The sequence below is a fragment of the Chanos chanos genome, chromosome 3 (assembly GCF_902362185.1).
Source record: "Chanos chanos chromosome 3, fChaCha1.1, whole genome shotgun sequence".
Taxonomy (NCBI): Eukaryota; Metazoa; Chordata; class Actinopteri; order Gonorynchiformes; family Chanidae; genus Chanos; species Chanos chanos.
The window spans coordinates 48,532,334-48,552,723 of record NC_044497.1 but is presented as its reverse complement, the minus strand read 5'-3'; the positions used below and the strand labels follow the sequence as shown (position 1 = coordinate 48,552,723).

Genomic DNA, 20,390 nt, shown 5'->3' with positions numbered 1-20,390 from the left:
TTAAGCTTTGTTTTTACCGGTGGCCCAGGTACACCTGTGGGTCCCTGCTGCCCATCCAGCCCATTCTCAGCATCTTTGCCATTTTTCCCTGCCCTGCCAGCCACACCCTTTGGGCCTGGGTCACCCTATAGTGCAAACCAGACAGATAACCAGTAAGAGGTAGGTAAGTATGGTAAATAAAGGTCCTGTTAGCCAATACCAAAAAATTACAGTAATAACTTGAAATGTGAGATGACAGGATTAGCACACTTGTGGATATTATTTGTCATCATAACATCTTGAGAGAACAGGTTCAGGTCTCTTCTGTTGTCATAAATGATTAATCACAGAGACATTTTCAAATGGCTCTGAACCAAGTCGGCACAAGAACCAAACTGGTTCTGAATTGCTCTGTGTTGATGCATACTGACTGTACACTGCCCTCTACTGACGTACCATGCAGTTAGAAGCTAAAGTTGGAGGTATTGTTTGTCAAGTCTGTCCAGTTCTGGGGTCTGTTTTTTAAAGAAGTTGAAAAATGTCACAGAGGTTAAAGTGGAGTTAAAGTTATGATTTGTAATGGTGCATGTCAAAACCTGAAAAGCCAAAGACTGATCATTTCACTATGATAAAGGCACATGCCAATCTGTTCACATTAAGGAAAAAAAATTAAAAAAGGAACATCTGGATGCATTCGTCCTTGAGTTTGCAAAACAGAGCTTTGTGTTACTCTGTTGGAATGATGGATATGTGAAAGTTGGTCAGACTGAAAAATGAGGCATGTCCTTTTGGGACAGAATGGGAGGGGTCACAAAGCTACCACACACACACACACACACACACACAAACAAACAAACACACACACAAACACATGCACAAGCACAAGCACATGCACATTAATATAAACCATTCTAGCAAGTCTGTGGCTGAATAAATTGCGTCACATGGTGTAAAGCCAGTGAAAGCAAAAGTCTATCACACAAATTGTGTCTACCCCAGTCTTTGTTATCCACAACCCATACATTACACCTTTGTGACTTAAAGAGAATTCAGTCTCTAACCTGACCCTTACCCTGCCCTAATTTTGAATATTCAGAGAGGTTCAGAGGTCTTCAGAGGGCAAATGAGTCCTAAAAATCTGCCACTTGGCTGCTTGTGCTTCATAGTATTTCAAGATGCTCTGTACCAAACTGCAAGGCTTGTGGCCACTTCCCCAATGTCCAGTGCTCTCAAATGCACACAAATACTCTATTAAACTAAAATACATTCTCATAAGTTCAAAGTTTCAGACACCAGACAGACAGCAGAGTTTACAGAGCAATTCGAGAGGAGGTGTATAAAAATAGCTGAATTCCCTCCCATTTTGATGTGAAATTAGGTTTCATTTTGAGGTTAGAGTCAAGAAGGTTTATTAGAAAGTTCATCTGAGGTCTTTGGGAAGCAAAGGGACAAAACCTGTAATGTCAATTTCTACAAAACCATGAGAGGAGTGTGGAGTGCCAGAGCATGTGTTTTATGTACGGTCAGACTAGTGGACTTGCGTCTGATTTACTCATTTTCCTATTCCACAGATAAAATATAAAATATAAACAACTTAAAATGAAATGCCTTCAGTTTAATGAAACTGCAAAATTATAATGAAACCTCTAATGTCAATATGGCCCCAAATGTAAATGAAAGAAATTGCACTTGTCACCATAGTATGACTGGATTAAAAAGTAAAATATTTTTTCAAACAACTAATACAGTGAGCATCATCCCACAGAATTCTGAAAAGATGAAGAATTTCCCTATCTCCCCATATATTTTTCTCCTTCACCCGTAATTTTTCTTTCATTTTTGCTGTACATTCCGCTCTTTTTTCATTTTATTTTTTTCATTTCATTCATTTTTTTCCATTTTCATCTGTTTAATGCATTACACCAGCAAATCACAATGAGGATATTGTTTACCATGTCTCCCATGCGACCTGGAAGGCCTCGCACACCTGGTTCCCCTGGTGGCCCCTGGATGAAGGCAAAAGAAGACAGAAATGAAGAGACGTATACATTCAAAAGACCAGACTGTATCTGTTCAGTGAGGACATAGCAAAGCAACTGATCTCGTCTCAAAGGTCAAGACTGCACTTCTGTCTTCAAACTGTGGCCAGAGGTATCTGAATGGACATTTTCTACCAAGTCTTGCATGGAAGTAAAGGTAGTCTTACTGACCTGTGGGCCTTGTTTCCCCATTGGCCCCTCTGGTCCAGGAGGACCCTGCTGCCTCTACAAGCTCACAAAGAAGAAAACAGTGTCAGCGATTTTCTGTATGGACAGACATCACACATCTTCCTAGTCTCGAACTCTTTCTCGGATGCGCTTCATACTTACAGGCCAACCCAAAAGTAGCAGTTGGAAGAATGAGGATTTCTGGTAGAAGATAAAAAGAAAGAATGGATTATTACAGGATGTCAGCAGCTTATTCAAGCAGTTTTAAGTCTTTGGTCCTATGTACAAACAACAGTATTCACAACAGGGCATTCCTGTACTTGTTCCTTGATCCTATTTCAAACATTCTCCAAATGAGCACCTCCTTGTGTAACCTGAAGACTCTGACCCTGTAGGCCCAATGGCTCATGAAATACAGTCTAACTGAAGGTCATCTAAAACTGAACCCATGGCTCTTCCTCTAAAAGCCTGTGTAGCAAAGCTGAAAGTACTGGAAAACTTTACAGTGCTTTAAACCTGTCATACTATTTGATCTTATCAATCCATTTCAATTTTGCTAACATAGCCAAAGGAAAGTGCTGGTTGTATTTGATCACGGATGTTCTTGAGTCTCGCATAGCTTCACACCCATATGAACTGATCGTGATTTCTCTAGCCAGCGACATCTCTGTGTCATGTCTCGCATCACTATGAGTCATCCCTTCCACTTCAGGCCTGTTGTTAAAGCAGCACTGTTGTGCTGGAGCTGTAAAGCACACGCAGTTCATAAAGACAGCATCTTGCATGCAGGACAAAGCACAGACCTAGAGTGAACCTGGGCCAGATTCTGGTTCAAATTAAAGCGCTCTGTTCTGGGAGCAAAAGAGGAGAAGATGTATACATTTTTGTGGAGACAGATGGTGGGAGGGAAGACAGCGTAAATTGGAGTGGAGAGATTGATGGTACACTGATGACCCAATGAAGGGCATGTTCGCTTGAACTGGTAAAGAAATCTCCTCAAACTCCTTTCCATAACGGAAATGACCTTTGACTTATTGTAACCAAACATGGATACTCAAATATCTCCCTTTTGAGGCAGAATTGCATTAGGGTATCTCAGCCTATGATAAAGTTCAAAGGCTTGCAGTAACAAATAGGCCATTACTGGAGCAATGGTCCCTCATTCTCTAACAGCGTCTTTTTGTCTTGTCTGACTGCTCTTACACAAACTGCAGCTGTGTCCCAAATCTCCATTACAGAGATGAGAAATGGAGTGTGTGTTCACAGTCACGAATGTTGCAGACAGGGCAATAACACTCAAAGGATGGCTTAGGGGAAGGACTAGAGTGATCCAGGCTGCTTCATCTCATGTGTTTCTCTTGACCCGCTGCGTGACAAAGATGTGAGGCTGTGGGCAGAGACTCACCCTAAAGGCAGCCCATTCCTCTTCTGTGTTCCTCCACAGGTAAAGGCTGGGCAACCCAGGTGGTCCAGGTGGTCCTGAATCTCCTTGCCAACCTGGGCGCCCCTCTGGCCCTAAAGAGCCCTAAGAACATCACCGTGACAATGTGCTTTGACAGCCTTATTGAACAGTCTTTCAAAGAGACGATAAACCTATGTCTCTACTATTCTCTTACAATAATGAGAAAAAAATAGGTAGATTAAACAAATTTATTCCCAAAATTATGTCTGCCTGAGAAATATCTAAAAATAAGAAAAAATATAATTTGATTTTGATTAATGCTGATGATTAGAAATTTGTTAATTTCCCTTTTGTGATGTTTTATTTTTTATTTTGCATAACAATGTAGCTTTGCATATACAGTGCACTGGTTGACAGATGCACTAAGGAGCATTTTTGAATGGCACTTGACGCAGAGCATAGAAAGATGACAGAAACCAGACAAAGTCACTGAAAGGTCAAGAAGTTCACTCTTCAGAAGCACTCTGAGCAGAAGCAAATGAATTTTTACATAAACTTCAGCATGTCTGAATTTATTGTGACACAATGTTAAACTTGAAATAGAACCTTTGAATACCACAACACTGCCACTGTCCATCAACAGAAAACATTAAACATGAACTAAAAATGTTGCCCTTACCTTGTCACCTTTAAATCCAGGATAGCCTTCATTCCCAGGACAACCCTAATGTGAACAGGAGACCATACCAATAGTGATAATGTACACAAAAGGCACAGGTGAATGCTAGGTCTTAACATATGGAACTAATTCTAGGCAAAATAAAGATTCAAAGCTTTTATAATCCCAAGTAAGAAATCCTATACTAAAAAGCAAAAACTGTCAAAGAAAAAAAGCCCTCAAAACTGTGCCACATTGCAAACACAGAATGTCAGTATTGTTTGCAACAATAAAAATTAGGCAGGATTCCTTTAGAGCGCTGTCATAAACTCATCAGCACAAAAGTCCTCAAAAATTAGACAGATATATTGTCAGCACTATTTGTGACAGAGAAATTTCAGGATTTTTGCCTTCACCAGGCTTAACACCAGTTGAAGAGTTCATTTTCAAGGTTTTTCTCCCCCAGTGATTATAAAAGCATTAAGTCAATAAAAAAGACAAACTTAAGTGGCCTGTTGACTACCATAAATATGAGAATGTGTTTAATCTCAGTCCCTCTACCCCACAATGTGCATTCCTCAAAGCAAAACAGTCCACAAACCAGCTTCCTCTCAGGACCTCATAAACACAATCCTTTGAAAACAGTGTCAAGTCTATAATTTTTGATGACTTCATAAATCTCTGTCTCAGTCATCTTGACAGCGTGGTTAAATTAAACGGCAGTGTCAGTTAATTGGCTTTGAAGAGCAGAAACCTACATGTCCATGCTGACACCTTTGGAAATACTGGCCAGATTTATTTTTGCTTTCTGTTCCTTTACTCATTCACACCTACTTCACTTCATTGGCAAAAAGGATAAATATTCAAAATACAGAACAGATTTTTTCACTCAAGCCACTTAAAAAAAAAAAAAAAAGTCTACTCGTACCAACAGGCAACAGTAAATCTCCAGAATTAGGAAGGAACTGCACACAGAGTGAAAAGCAAGAACAGAGAGAAATGTCCAGGGGTTCCAGTAAGCAACCACTGCCCACCCCCTTTATGAGTAAGGACAGAGACTGTTGTTTCAGCAAACACGCTGCACTGGAATATAACTCCGGCTATTTTACGACCATCAGCAGGAGATAGGGACTTTATCTGAGTTTGCTGGGGATAGAGGAGGGATTTTAATTACAGAATCTCTCCCTACTGCTGCCTTTTATTCCCTGCCAGCAGGGCATCTTCCTTCATGTCTCCAACAGCAGGGATGAATCAGTTGATTCGTGAGCTCCAAATGGGAGGTTTTTATAGCCCCCAAACCGCTGGACTTAGTCCAGATGCCTCCAGATGTACCATCTGGGTCTGGTTCTACTGGGCTACAGGGCCTGTGAGGGCCTGGCTCGTAAAGCCAGGTGAACATGGCATTTTGATTGGGCTCCACAGACGGGCCTTATTTCCTTTCACCAATCAACAGGGCTGGATCAGCGTGATAAAGCATGTAGAGAGACGTGCTGACACTTGCCGTACATTGTAAAGCTTTGAACAGCTGAAAAATGCACACAGAGAATAACATCAAAGACATTAAACATCTCCCTTATGTGCAAACAGTTGATGGATGAGAATAGATTGACTCTCAGAGCTGCCCGTTCTATTGACGTGAGGCTAAACGAGGCATGGACTTGGTTTTCTTTCGTTTCTTTCTGTATTATTTATTTTCCGCAGAACCAGGGTTGATATTACATTTGTTGTGGTTGATATACGAAGAGTGAATGAATGCTACTCTTTTTTTCTTTTTTTTTAAGAAAGCAGTGGATCTACATTGTCAACATGGCAAACTAGAAAGCTATAATTCCCAGCACAGTGCCCTATGGCTGGCAAAGAAAAGAATATGAGATCACCACAAAAAATGAGAAAACCCAGACTTACTGGTTCTCCAGGGGGTCCCATTGGCCCTGGGGGTCCTCTGCGAAGCCGATACATTCTACCATCGGACCCAGTTACAATGTCTCCGTCTCTGGGTGTGAGTACCACGGTACGTGGGTGCTCCGCACCTGTTCTTGTTGGGACATTAGTGCCACTGTGAGGTGTTCCCTTCCTTTGTGTAAATATATGGACAGTGCTACTGCGAGGAGGAGCACGAGTGGATGTAAGGTAATCTTTCTCTTCTGCAAGAAGGTTTGACTCTGGATCTTCTGGTCCCAGCGGGGTTTGCGGTGAGCTTTTTCCGTCAGGAGGCCCCTCGGTGGGCTTTTTCTGAGAAACAGAGGGTGTCCGAATATCCGTGTCAACGATGGTATTATCTACAGGTTTTTTTGGAAAGGGTTCCTTGGTCCTGCTCCTGGAGTCAGTCTTGATCTTGTCTGTTGTGATGTTCTCATCCAGGATCTTGGACGTAGATTCAGGCTTGCTGCCTTTTGTCTGTGTTGGCTGTATTTTGTGAGGTGGGCCACCGTTCTTAGACAGGATATTGTGGTCGGCTAAGTCGGTGTCCTCGTCTACTACAAACACATCCCCTCTGCCCACAGAGCCTTGACGCTCTGAACCTGTGGGAAGAGTCCCATCACCACGAGAGGTACCGACTCCCCTGAGAGCCTACAGAAAGAGGAAGCGAGAGAGAGACAGACAGAGAGAGAGAGAGAGAGAGAGAGGGAGAGAGAGGGAGAGAATCACTGGAATAGTGATTACATTTCCCTATTTTTACTTTTAGATGAGAATCAGGGACCACACTGACTGTGATCAGCAGGAGTTGCGAGATATCTGGCAGAGAAAAAGACAAGATGATAAATGATCTTTTAATGTTACTAGTCACCATCTTTGTTGATATAGACGTGACAAATAAGAATGGATGTGATTTGATAAGAGTAGGAAACCGGTACAATATTTCGACAGAATCCTGGTGCAATGTGCAATAGATTACCCCTCACTCCAAAGATTATCCATTCCAAACTCCCCCTACATTTTCCATATGTATGCTACATAGTCTCCAAAACAGTCCTGCTTTAAAGCCTGAACTTCTCTGTGTTAATCATTCTCATATTTAAAGGGGAAACTCGGTATACAAGGACTGCTAATCCATAAAGTTACTACCATATTTTAAATATATCTTGAAGTCTGTGTTTTGATCTACAGCGTAAACAAAGACATAAATGACACAGACATATTTTTCTCATTATTACAATATAACAAAGCAATTTCACTGACAGGCCCTATTAATCAAATGAATATGAATTATTATTTCAGTTTGACTGAATATCAGTCTACAGGTTCTGATTTTTAAGTTGTCGATTTCTTGTAGCTGGGCACATTCAATGTGCAGTCAAAAAAGAGGCAATATACAGGCCATATCTAAATTCACACATGCATACAAACACACATGCAAAGGTTAATGGACAAAAAGCCCATGCAATCCCATGGTCTAGGTGTGGTGTTTTGGGCTAGAGGGGACAGGGGTACCTAGTAACTTAGCAGACCATAAATCCTGGATTCTGAGGATGCTGACAGGGGGAGCCACAGCAGGAAACAGCGCTGTGTGGCAGGCACGCATGCCATGCAGCCGCCTGTGTCCGTTTGAGAGACCAGCCATGACAAGGTAATGCAAAACACTTTGCCTCTTTGTTAAGAACAAGCGCAAACTACTGGGAAGGGAGAGAAAGTGTTTCCGTGCATCTGTCTGTGTTTTACTAACTGCTGTCTTCTTTTTATTTCCACATTATACCATGTGTTAACATTTCTACATCTAGTATCTTCTATACTGCTCCGTTTTTCAATACTAGATGCACTGGTCCATTCCCATGGTGGTTCAGAACTGATCTGTTCCCATGATCCCCCCCCCCCCCCCCAAAAAAAAGGGAGGGGGGCATTAGTAGGAGAGAGAAACACTTGCTGAGATTCAAGCTGTAATCATTTTCTTGGAGAGTTAAAGAGCCACCGAGACTGTGCTATGCTCAGGTGACATGTAGGGGGCTTAAGGGGGAAGACCTGGGCAGCAGGCGCTGGACTGTTCCGGCCCTGCTAACAATGGCTCTTTCTCTGGCTCAGTCCTTAACGCTATTAGATAAGCTGATACTCAATCCTCTTCTATACAACCATCCAAGTTGTCTCCCCAAAGACTGCCCGATGTCCCTCTGATAGGCTGCCAAAGAGAGGCTGCCGGCAGGGGCCCTTTCTAAAAAGGCCAGTCCTCTCAGATATGAAAACCTCTGTGTCAATGCCAGCAGTTACATTGTATCTCCACTAGGTGGCAAACATATCATTCTCGCCACAAAAGGCACCTGTGGGGTAATGTAACAGCTCACATTTGTCTGAGAACACTCTGAAAAAGAAATGCCTTTAAGGGATTCCAGTTTGTTTTGTTTATTTAAACTGTACCACCCATATTTGCTAATGAGTGTATACTGACAATCACTTAATCACAGCAACTCATCCAAGGTGTGGCTGGCCTCCCCACATTTGCTCTTATAGTTGAGTGGGCTCAGTTCTGACTGGTCTAATTCTATGAAAGAATTGTTTGCTTGATGTGATCAGTGCCCAAACAAAGATGGATTTGAATGGTCTCGGACCCAATGCAACTCTAAGCAGCATGACAATAAAGCATGTCAAAGCCAAGTTAACCATTAGATACATCATCAGTTACACACTTGTGTGCACCACAAAGCAAAAGAGGACAGGGAGAGTGACAGGACTACTGCTCATTCTCTCTGACTGTGAATCATGGGATTGGAAAAAGTGAAGAATGTTACACTGCCTGATCCTCAATTTTTCAGGTTTGTTTGGAGTCTCTCTGTCTGTGTTACTGATTGGACTGGTGCCCACAGGCAAAACAAGGTAGTCTGGATCAACTAAACCCAGCAACATAACAAACACACACATACACACACACGCACACACACACAAATACAATAGGTGGCTTTGACTTGAAAGGCGGCACTGTATGTAAATCTAGTTTTGAGACATGGGCATGTCTAAAGGCAATGTCAAACTGGCTGATTCTTGTACCATGAACAATGCAAATAGAACTACCAGTAAAAAAAAAAAAAAGGTTATTTTTGTTCTTCCAAATAACAATACCAAGCAATTGTTAGTGAAAGCAAAAAAGAAACAATCTGGAAAACACAAAATTCAAGACAAAAAGAAGAAAACCTATTAAATTAGCTAATAAAAGATCCATTAGAATAACTTAAGACAGAGTGAACTGATTCTTGGCTTCATTTCTGTCTTTAGAATGTCTCAGTCATAAAGTTGTTACCACATTTTTTTCCTACCACAATATTGTGTGATGTTTCAAGCGGGTAATAGCAACTGTCACCTGCCAGAAAGAAAAAAAAAAAGAATCTTTTCCATATGACAACCAAACTGAGTCCAGCTCCACTGGAATTGTAGAGCAGTTTCCCAAAAAACATACATTTACATCATACGTCATCCAAAATGACAACTAAAGGACTGCTATTTGTGAATTCTGTGATATGATGCAAAGCAGAAATACGGACAGAGCCAAAATCAAAAATCACCAGTGAAACACGGCAACAAAGCTAGATATGCCAAAACTATTCACACACTCTCTTGCGACACTGTCCTTGAATTCAACCACATTGAAAATTTCAGCTAAAGAGGCAGGGTGACGACTGTTATTCACTCATGAAGAAAAACCATGATGAACATCTTGGATCCAGATGCCAAAACCACAACTAGTCTCCAAAGAAACAGAGCTGGTTTATAATTACATACATATTACATATGTTTGCATATAAATCTGTCTAGATTGAAACACTTCATATTTATAAACTTGTGAGTGAGACTACCGGCAAGTTTGTCAACATGAGAGACAAAAAAAATGTAAAGGCATTATTTGTTAACAGCCATGAAAAATGCATAAATCTCTTACAGCCTTCTTAATACCGTGTAATCAGCAACTGCTCTGATGGTTTGAAAGTGCTGCAGGAATCTGATGCAGCATGGATGCACATGAGAATACTCATTCATTGTCTAAACAGCAAGTGAACACATCGGCAATAACTATAAAAAAAAAAGAAACCCAGAGACATGTTTTAGGACAGGATGTGAAATGAATGAAGACCATACCCTGCGGAGGGCATTCTGCTGGCCCTCGGCAGAATGCCTCAGAGAACCCAGCAAGATCCATCCAAAAATCCACAGCCAGGTCAGCATGGTGACAGAACAGCTACAGGTGCTGCAGACCACACTGCGCCACCACTACCCACACTGATCAGTCCATAAACACACATACGCACCATCCGTTCATTCACAGCCTGACACTGCTGCCTTGCCTACTTTTGCCCTACCAGTGAGAGAATCAGATGCTAACCCAGCCCAAATCTCCCTGAGGCCACACAAGCAAACAGGTGTCTCCTTGATTGAGCCTGTCTTTCTCTCAATGAGAGCGTGTTGAATGTGCGTGTGTGTGTGTGTGTGTGTGTTGTGTAGCGTAGTGCCTTAAACTCCAAATTGGAAACCTGGCTTGCTGCCAAAGTAATGTGAACATGTAGCAAACTTCAACAAATGTATCATATGATATTTGTATAATGAACAGCTGTTTCCCCCCTACTTTAGTCTGAAAAAAACCCTTTCCAAAATGTTAATAATGTTGATAAAGCAGATGACTGTTTTGTGTTTCATAAAGTTAATCCACATTAATCCATAATCTTTGTTTTGTCCACAAACAAATTCCCTGCTTTCATAGGGAAATGGATCTGAAAAACATGAAATCTGATGAGACGTAATAAAATGGTGGGACCGAATTGCCAAACTGCTCAAAAGTGTTTAGGGTTTTTTTTTGTCTTAGAGTGTCTGAGAAAAAAAAAAAGCCTCAAGTGTCTTCTCTTTTTGATCTCTTTGAGATTAAGGAAATCCCAGTGGGGCAAATTAAATTAATATGAAGCTAAGAGAGGGTACTTAGAGGACCAACAGCACACAGAATTAAAGGGCTAAGAGAGGCATGACATCCACAGGAAGGATTACCTCATGTCTACAGCAATGGCAAAAAAAAAGAGGACATTCACTGGAAGTTTCCAAAAGCGTGGAGACTGAACAAGAGACAGTTCCTGGTGAGGAGGGGGACACACATGAGAGAATCTTCTTCGAATAAGCCTCAATTACAACAGGATAATTGTTTCCAGAAACTTCCACAATCTCAACAGATTGGTAGGACTCTGGAGCTTGTGGGGATTTCCTAAACATGGCAAAGAAGAGTCCACGTTGAGTCAACAGCCCTGGCAATCATTTTGGACGACTTTTGACTTGGATGCCGCAGGGAGAAGGAGGACAAGTGAGAGGAGCAGATGCAGTGATGCATCTCCACTTAACCGTATGTGATTTACGCTAGGAGATTGGGCCGTCTGCATTAAATTACAGCCTCACAGAGGATAATTATATGTTTAAGAGCTCTGAGGCCAAAGGCATTGAAAAAAAAAAAGATCTGATTGCCCAGGGTTAGGGAGAGAGAGTTGATGCGACATGAATGCCTTGTATTTGAGATGTAATTATGAAACTTTAGATGGGAGTAAGCAATAAGGTCATGCACAGTGAGGGAAAGGCAACATCTTTTATATTTCTTTTTCTGTGACCTAGCACCACTACATTACAGCATTTTAATTCTCTTTGCATGAGCCCTTCATCGTTGTTCTTTTTTTTTATCATATGCAAAGTGTCTCTGCATTAATGTTTTGCAAGACTAATTAGTGAGTGCAGACTGAAAAGAATTGGCAATGTTAATGAAACACTATTTGGTAAAAAAAAAAAAAAAAAACCCACTAAAGACATCAATTAAGCCACAGAATTCGGAAAATTTAGAGGAACCAACTACAGTGCATGGGACTTGTCAAAGCTGTCTTTGGGAAACATATTTCAACAAACACAATCCAGATGGGAAGTCGTTCGATCTAAAATGATTTAATTAAAGGAGAATAGCGAAAGATTAGCATTCTTCATCTCTTATAGATGACATCTGTGGTGTAAGAAAAATTTTGGCCGAAATGTAATGTGCTGTTCCATTATTTTCCATGCGTTTTGATGTACCAAACACTCTGCTGTAGAGCAATACAAATCTGACATTTAAAGGGCATAAATGTACCACATGGAAATTGCTTAGATCAGCAAACTGACTTCATTGTGTATTAGCAACAGATTCAGACCTGACATGTCCTCACAATGCATTCCAAAGAAGAACATAATTTCTTCTATATAATAATAGCAAGGAAAACCTCAACAATATCCAGTATTACCATGGCAACAGATTAAGTGGGATTATGTTCTTTAAAAAAAAGAACAGAGAGAGAGAATCTGGTATCTACACACCTTATAGTTTTCATACTTTCAGCAGTAATGAAGGGAAACCAGTCTTTACAATTAAGTACATATTTATGAGTGTGTGTGTGTGTGTGTGTGTGTGTGTGTGTGTGTGTGTGTGTGTGTGTGCATGTGCGTGTGTGTGTGTGTGTGTGTGCGCGCGCGCACGCCATGCCTGTATTCATATGTGTGCACATGTGTGTGTTCAGGTAGGGGTGCCTTAACTGTTCTTATAGTATCATAATATTAATGTCACAATGTCAAATTCTTTACTGTTCTGTCTGCAATACAAGTTTGCAGCAGTGACACTCACTAAATCAGTTCATCAGAGACCTCAGGAAACCAGAGCAGCCAACAGATGTGTTCATCTTGCAAACCCAGCCACACCAACACTGAGACACATTAATCATGATTTAAAGCACCCTGGCAAAACACATCACACTGGTGGGAATATTATCTGACACAGGTCACTCATCCAACAGAATTCCTCACAAACTGTCTGTTTAAGATGGTTTCCTAGGTCCTATTCAAAGACTTTTTTTTTTTTTTACACGAGATACATTTCCATCAGACTCCCTCAAACTTTCTGCCTTCTCCTATGTTATAGTTGCTATGTAACAACATAAATTGGTTTACCAGTGTAACTTACAGTCTGCGCCCTCTGATGCACATGAAATGTGGGCGGAATGAGGAACGCTGGATGACAACCACAAGACAACTCTCAACGGTTCAGTGCATGCCAAAAATTCAATGAATAACCTGCTGTTTGACAAGGGAAACCCTCAGTCCTGGAGCTGCTTTGAAGACCTGCTACAAGAAGGAGAACATTCCACAGCAGAGAAATACTCAGATGTCCTCAGTTGCTGATATCCTCAGATATGCTTATGCACTGGAAAATCCTGAAACCCTGAAACCCTAAATAGACCCAAAAGCTTCATAGTAGCATTTTGAGCCTGGAAATGTGGTTCTTTAATACAACTGCGAATAAACTGGCTCCTAAGATGAGAGATAACCTTATGTATTTATTGTCTTTCTAGTTCATTGTTGATGACAGTAAAGAGATCTCTTCTGGAGTTCATAAAACAGCAGAACCCAGAATATTGTCAGGAAAAGAGTCAAAGAGAGCTTTGGGAGAGGTCAACTTCTTCAACCTGATCTTTGGCCCCTGCGGTGTTGAAGGTCAAAGACAAGGCCACAGGGGCATGTCAATGGAAATTTCAAACTTCTCTCAACCACTCAGCTTAAAATACTGTCAGCAGCCAAACTGAGGCCTGCTCACCTGCACAATTATCCAGGATTTCTTCAGAGATGGAAACATGAGCAAGCAAGCATTAAGACCTGATACAATCTGGATTTGCCATTAACACCGACTAAAAGCAGAGGGTGAGTCTCATTTGATTAAAAGAAGTACTGTCTTGACTAAGACTAGAACTACTGAACTGGTCGACTCTGCATGCATTGTGTAAATAGATTTTGGAAACTTAGGGGAAAAAGTGTCAAGAACTGTGGGTCGCGAAGAAAATTGTTCTATGGAAAACATTAAAATTTTCTTCACTTTAGAGACAACACACAACCAAATCTCAATCTCTGGATATCTGTAATCACATATGTCTACCATAAGGGGGAAAATCAATCAATGTCTTGTGTTCACTTATTCTGTTGCCAGAGGCAACCCACAGGGGAAGTGTAAGCCGGAGAGAAGGCATTTTGAAAACTTCATATTTGCATTATCAAAACTTTTCGTCATGAGCAGGAGGCCAAAAACATTGCAATCACACATACACAAATAAACATATCGGCCATGCACTACTGAGTCCATGCCCCGAGAGGACCTCTGATGACGCAAATATCACATACAATACTTCCAATTCATCTGGAAACCAAACACAGAACTGCAGTCATAGAACAATAAGGAAAATACAAGAAAATATTGAGTGAATGGAGTCTGCTTATGAAAAGAAAGAGGGCACTCAGTTGTAAATAGCATCTGGTAACATAGTGTTTCATAATAAAATTTCAGTATTTTAATGTCTGAGCATTGCTTTTTTGTCTGTTGCACAACATATTCTGCAATACATTACAAACACATCTTGAGAGCAAATATTTTACAGTTATATTAAAATGGCTTCTAACAACAAAGGCAAGACCCAAAAACTGCTAGATATTGCATATTGACATTTTAACTAAACATATGGCTAAAAATAACATGAATTACAATCCAATTTACATTAATAGCAATGGTTTTACCTAACGTATTTACATTGGTGGCAATGAGTTTACAAAACGTATTTAAGATCACTGAGGTCAGGGGCCCTGTGGGCCTCTCCAAAAATGATGAAGGGAATAATTAGGTATTTACTTTAGACCTGTGACCCCCACAGACAGGAACTCCCGGGGTTTCAGATTAATTAGGCCAATGTTTAACTAGAGTGCCCCAGCAGCAGGCGGCTGTCAAAGAAATACTTACTTTAAAGATCATCAAAGTCATTCAGCAAGTTAAAAAAAAAAAAAAAAAGGCCACGGTAGTTAAAGGGTTATGTCTTGAGAGGCAAAGACAGATTTTTCAAGGAGCAAAAAAAAAAAAGAAAGATTCTTAAAAAATATCAGGTACTTTAGACTTGCAAGGCTTAGGTTTTCTCTATTCTATGATGGGAAACAGGTGAGGCAGGTAGGGGTTGCTAGGGTAAAACAGGGCAGATGAAATTAGCATGTACAACCTCAGCCCTACCTCTGTGGGACAGAAGAAAGAGATTTTAGATTGGATGGGACATTGGGGCTATCCATGAGCCCTCGGTGCTGACTCCACTGGGAGCTTTACAGAGCAGAAAGGGTTCAGAAAGAGCATTGACCCAAATCTGCAGTCTGAACATACTCAGCTCATCCACTTTAACAGCTCTCCATATGGTCTATGTCTGGGCTTGACTTGAAAACATTCAGACACTTTAAACAGAGGAAAAAAAACAAGGGGACAAAGAACACTCGTTTGGTATTGTATTTGCAAGTGTTTGAAGCGCTGTAAATTTGTTTGTAACATTTAACAGCTGTTTTTTCATTGTCTTTTATTAAAATTCCATTTGCATGTATTTGAGATTTCAAACAAGTTAGCCTGATCTAACAGGCTGAGTGACGTCAAAGTATTGACACAGAGTGTGTGGCATTGTCATAATAACTTTATAAAAACATAAATCTGGAATATAATATATAATAAAATCAATAATACAGTATAAAGTCATATACCATTGTATTGTACTCTTCCTTTCTCATTATTTACATGAAGTAGCAGTACTGTAAATACTGAGGGTGTTGAATGTGCATCCACAGTACTCACAGTCAATGCTCTGTCGATGTGTGAGCCCTCTGAGGTACCGAACAGGTCCTCCAGGTCATTTGAAGATAGCAACAGGTCCTGAAGGAATTAGGACAGGAAACAGTTAAGAGACAAAGTAAAAAGAACAAGCAAACATAGAAATATGCAAGGCATACCAGCGATCCCTTTTTAGAAGTTTTGTGAGCTTTGTAATGAATTTTTTTTTTTTTTTAAATTTAGTATAACAAGTTTGATGACAAAGCTCCACCTTTGGAACCATGAAAGTGTCTACTCCGTCTCACCACTCACGGCATGAATTACTTGGCAATGTGCTGGTAAAACACATTTCATTTGTACTGAACTGCTAAAAAAAACATACATTAAGAGCATGTAATGACATTCAGTGTGATGGAGTCATTAATTTGGCTCTCTGTCAATACCACCCTGACAGTAGATGCATTTTGGGATTGGCTTACCTCTGGAGCATGAATACGTGGAGAGCGGGAGGTTTTAAGGGCCACACCCCCACACTGAGGTGGGTAAACAATGCATTGATCTCTGGCAGCATCAGGGTCACCCATCAGGAATGTCAGCTGCCTAATATCACCCTGCAGCACAAACACATCAAACAAATGTACATACACACACACATACACACACACACACACATGCACATACACACATGAACAGAGTGGCTAAGTTAGGTTATGTTAGGGTAAACTCACTGCGCTAACACAAAGCTTCACCTCAAAACGTCAAAACAGGCCCAGACACTTAATGTATGATTCACAAGATTCTGATGGAGGAATGAAGCCATTAAATGACATACTGCCTTGACTTCATGGAGGATTAATTTCTTCGAACATCACCAAAAACGGCTTTTAATATGTCTACAGCTGTCCAAACCCACTTTCTCTATCCTCATTCTTTATCCAAATGTTCCCCCACTTGACTCAGAATACGTAATCTAATCAGCATGGGCACATATAACATGCCCCAACCTTACTCCCACCATCTGAGGTAATGTTTGTACGGTGCTTATCTCCTGCTTTCAGAGACAGGGATGTTTCGAAACTGGATGCTGAATATGCCATGTTCAAAATCACAAGAGTGGTGTAGTATCTCCATAGCTTCCCAAGGACAAAATCCCTTCATAATTAGAATTCAACAGCATTACAAATATAGAATTTTTCATTTTTTTTTCATGATTCATGAGTTCAGATATCTCCAATAATATGGAAAAAGTCCACCTCTGTTTGCTTGGATGGGAGTGTATTCATTTCAAGTAGACAGCAATGCACAGTGTTCTCCATGTCTGTAATATGTTTATTCTGTACATAGTCCTTGTCAAAATGTACTGAAGAAGACAGCACTCTTAGTCAAAATATCCACTTAAAGGGATCACTGCCATGCCAAGCCGGGAACAAACGTAGACCACATGCTGAAAGAATGTTATACAATGCTACAAAGTAAGATTTTATTTTCCATTTGAGATCTGGATATGCTGGGGAATAAGCCAATGGAGAATCCATACTGGCAAAGGCTGACTGCAAATGCAGATGTTAGCTTTGCCTCCCGTGGCACTGGCCTCCATATGGTTAACTCTAATCTGAGATTTGACGTGTCTTAGGGGGATCGGTCTTTGGATGTGTTTATGTGTCATGTGGTGAGTTCTGCTGAAATGAAATATGGTTATCTGTCTCCAGCACATATCCGCCACCCTCAGAAACAGGACAGAGGGACTAGAAGACTAGAGTATGAATGCCCCATTTCGTCCATATCGGGTTTATCTACAGGCCTGACCTGCTGATTTGTTTGGTCGACTGTGTGTTTGGCAAATTCTAACTTGTGCGTTCTACTTCAATTGTAATGTACGTGCTGGCAATGACAAAGAACATGCTGGAAGTCAGTTTTTTGGTTTGCTTGTTTGTTTGTCGTTGTTGTTGTTTTACCTCAAACGGTGTTTCGAAGCCCTCAATGATTCCCCCCACCATTACTAAACCATCTGTGGTGATGCCCATATCTTGGTAGGCCCAGTCTACACTCTCTACCATGGCGCAGTCCACATAGAGTGCCAACCTCCCTGACGACACGCTCACTGCCACACGATGCCACTGGCCATCTGAAAGTACACCCACAGGAAACCTGGGAGGGAGAATATGGGACTATTGAGAAATCTATCCAATAAAACATTACATTATCATTTGGTTAAGTTTATTTTTTTCTTTACTTCTCTGATACATGAAAACCATGACTGAGCACATAAAATAGACATAGTCTACTTATGGTGTGCATAAGGTTTTCACAGAAAGGATTTGTTGATCAAAGACACAAAATTCAGATATGAGCCATCCATGAAGAACATTCCAAGATCCATTAAGAATGAAATTCTCCAAGGTTCCAAATGTATCAATCAAACAACAGTACGTTTAAATTAAGGAAAAAGTCCCCAACCAAGGGAAATCATATTGTCAAGGAGAGGAAAGGATAGAGGAAAAGTCTGGTATTGTAATCATTTAGCTGGATATCACGCTCACTTAGTCATACTAATAAACAACTCACCACTGCATGATTTTATATGCACACCATGTTAAAACAAGCACTCAGTCCATGACCGTTAAATGGATATAACAGCACAAGCATTTGGAACAAGATGTTAGAATAGTGTCAGACACTTGTAACTGAATGCTCGAGTGTATGAGCTGATATATTAAAAAAACTTGCAGTTCTATGTCTGTTGATTTGATCAAAAATCATATATCCATCAAATCAGATATTCTCAAAAGGTAAGTTAATCTTTTTCATTTCTCCACGTGCCCCCCCCCCCTCCCCCTTATATAAGTTTTACAAACATGTGATGACATTCCCTCTGAGAGAATTTATCAAAAAAAAAAAAATCCATCTTTCCGACGGCTGAGACTCACTCATAGTGACGTTGCTGTGTGGCTATGAAGGTGAAGGTATATGCGCTAATGCGTATCTGCAGTAGGATGTGACTGTCCAGGCTCAGGAAGGTCAACACGCTGCGGTCATCACGCTGGGCGCTACGCAAGTGCAAGAGCAAGCTGAACTCATCCTCAAACCTGAACAAACCAGAGAGTGTTTAGTACAGACGTACGACGGTGCATGACAGATGCATGAAAGAGTGGTTCCTAAGTCACCTCCAGATAATGAAAGTTTAGTAATGACTTTTTCTAAATAATGACTAAATAAACAAGTAAGATTTCTCCATTTTGTTTTTTTGGTTTTTTATTTTTTTGTTATGATATTTGATAAAAATGTATCTTACTTCCTGTGAATATGCATCTATCTATCTATGGTATTGACAGAAGTGTTGAACGATCAATACCTTTTTGATCAGAGACCAAAGAGCCATGTGAGCAGTAGGTTACCTGTATCCGAACACTTGTCCTAAGGGAAGAGAGAGGGTGGAGTACTGGCCCACATGCAGCACTGGGCATTGCTTGCCCTCCAGAGTCACAGACGCATTACTGTTGTTGGCCACATGCCACAGTTGGTGGAGAAGATTTATGTACTCTGTGGAAGTTGGATGAGGGTGGGGGGGTGGGGGGGCAAACACATGCATTTAGAACATATTTTTATTTCTGCCATTTAGAACATCCACATGCACATTTCAAGAAATACGTTCGCCATTTTTATCGCATCTGTGCAATGCGTCATCTTTGTGTAGAAGCACAGACCAAGTCCATCAGCACTATGGTTTTCTTCATGAATGATTGTTTTTTCATGTTCTCTGGCATTTATCATTCAGATTGTTCTTTAATAAGTTTTGATAGCGCAAACATAGACCTGCAGGCACAGGATACAGGAAATCCGATCATAAAAGCAAAACATAGCAAAACATACCTGGTCAGCCCTCTCATTAAGACTTTTGGGGACTAACTTCATAAAAGACCTGCCATATCACAGAGCCTATCATTGTTTTCTGTGTCTTTAATTAGCTCATTTCCTGAATGGCGCTGGACCTTTTATATGCTTAAAGCACTATTTGCATGCGTGTGTGTGTGTGTGTGTGTGTGCTTTCCAGGCCTTGAGAATGTGGATAGGATTTGCCTCAACAGGGGTGGTAATAAATGGAGACCCCCTTGAGGTCATAAATGTTGGATTTAATCAAACATGGAGAAAATGAGTCAGCACAAACAGCTCACACAGAAAGAGTCAGAACACTCCTGACCAGGTGATAAATACCATGTTCTTAGGCATTGCCAAAATATAGATGGGCCACATTGCTGTGCCATTGATGGCCTTTGATGGATCTATACCCACTACAACTGAAGATTAATTTAAACAGGGTCAATAAGCAGAACACCATTAAGCTCATTAACCTCTGCCAATTAAAACATGCAGAAATTCAAAATTTAAAAAACAAACTCAGAAAGCATGGCATGACTTTTGCACAATACCTGAACCAATGACATGAAGTCCAAAATACAATATAATAAAATATTGGCTAATAAAATAAAATAAAATCGACAGTACGAAAATGATAAATGATGTCTTGTTCGAGGAGGATGTAAGTTATGTAATGCCATAATC

At 40.6% G+C, this 20,390-nt stretch overlaps 1 protein-coding gene across 1 annotated transcript in view; it reads right to left on the bottom strand.

Annotated features, from left to right (window-relative positions):
- Positions 1–20,390, bottom strand: part of LOC115807100 (collagen alpha-1(I) chain) — a 53,214-nt gene that overhangs the window by 23,625 nt on the left and 9,199 nt on the right. The window contains exons 3-14 of the mRNA XM_030767961.1: positions 19,226–19,370; positions 18,758–18,916; positions 17,786–17,978; positions 16,310–16,441; positions 15,855–15,932; positions 6,152–6,817; positions 4,268–4,312; positions 3,592–3,711; positions 2,349–2,387; positions 2,190–2,243; positions 1,932–1,985; positions 18–125 (exon numbers count right to left, since the gene is read on the bottom strand). Coding sequence (XP_030623821.1) covers positions 18–125; positions 1,932–1,985; positions 2,190–2,243; positions 2,349–2,387; positions 3,592–3,711; positions 4,268–4,312; positions 6,152–6,817; positions 15,855–15,932; positions 16,310–16,441; positions 17,786–17,978; positions 18,758–18,916; positions 19,226–19,370 — 1,793 coding nt within the window. The remainder of the gene's footprint in view (positions 1–17; positions 126–1,931; positions 1,986–2,189; positions 2,244–2,348; positions 2,388–3,591; positions 3,712–4,267; positions 4,313–6,151; positions 6,818–15,854; positions 15,933–16,309; positions 16,442–17,785; positions 17,979–18,757; positions 18,917–19,225; positions 19,371–20,390) is intronic.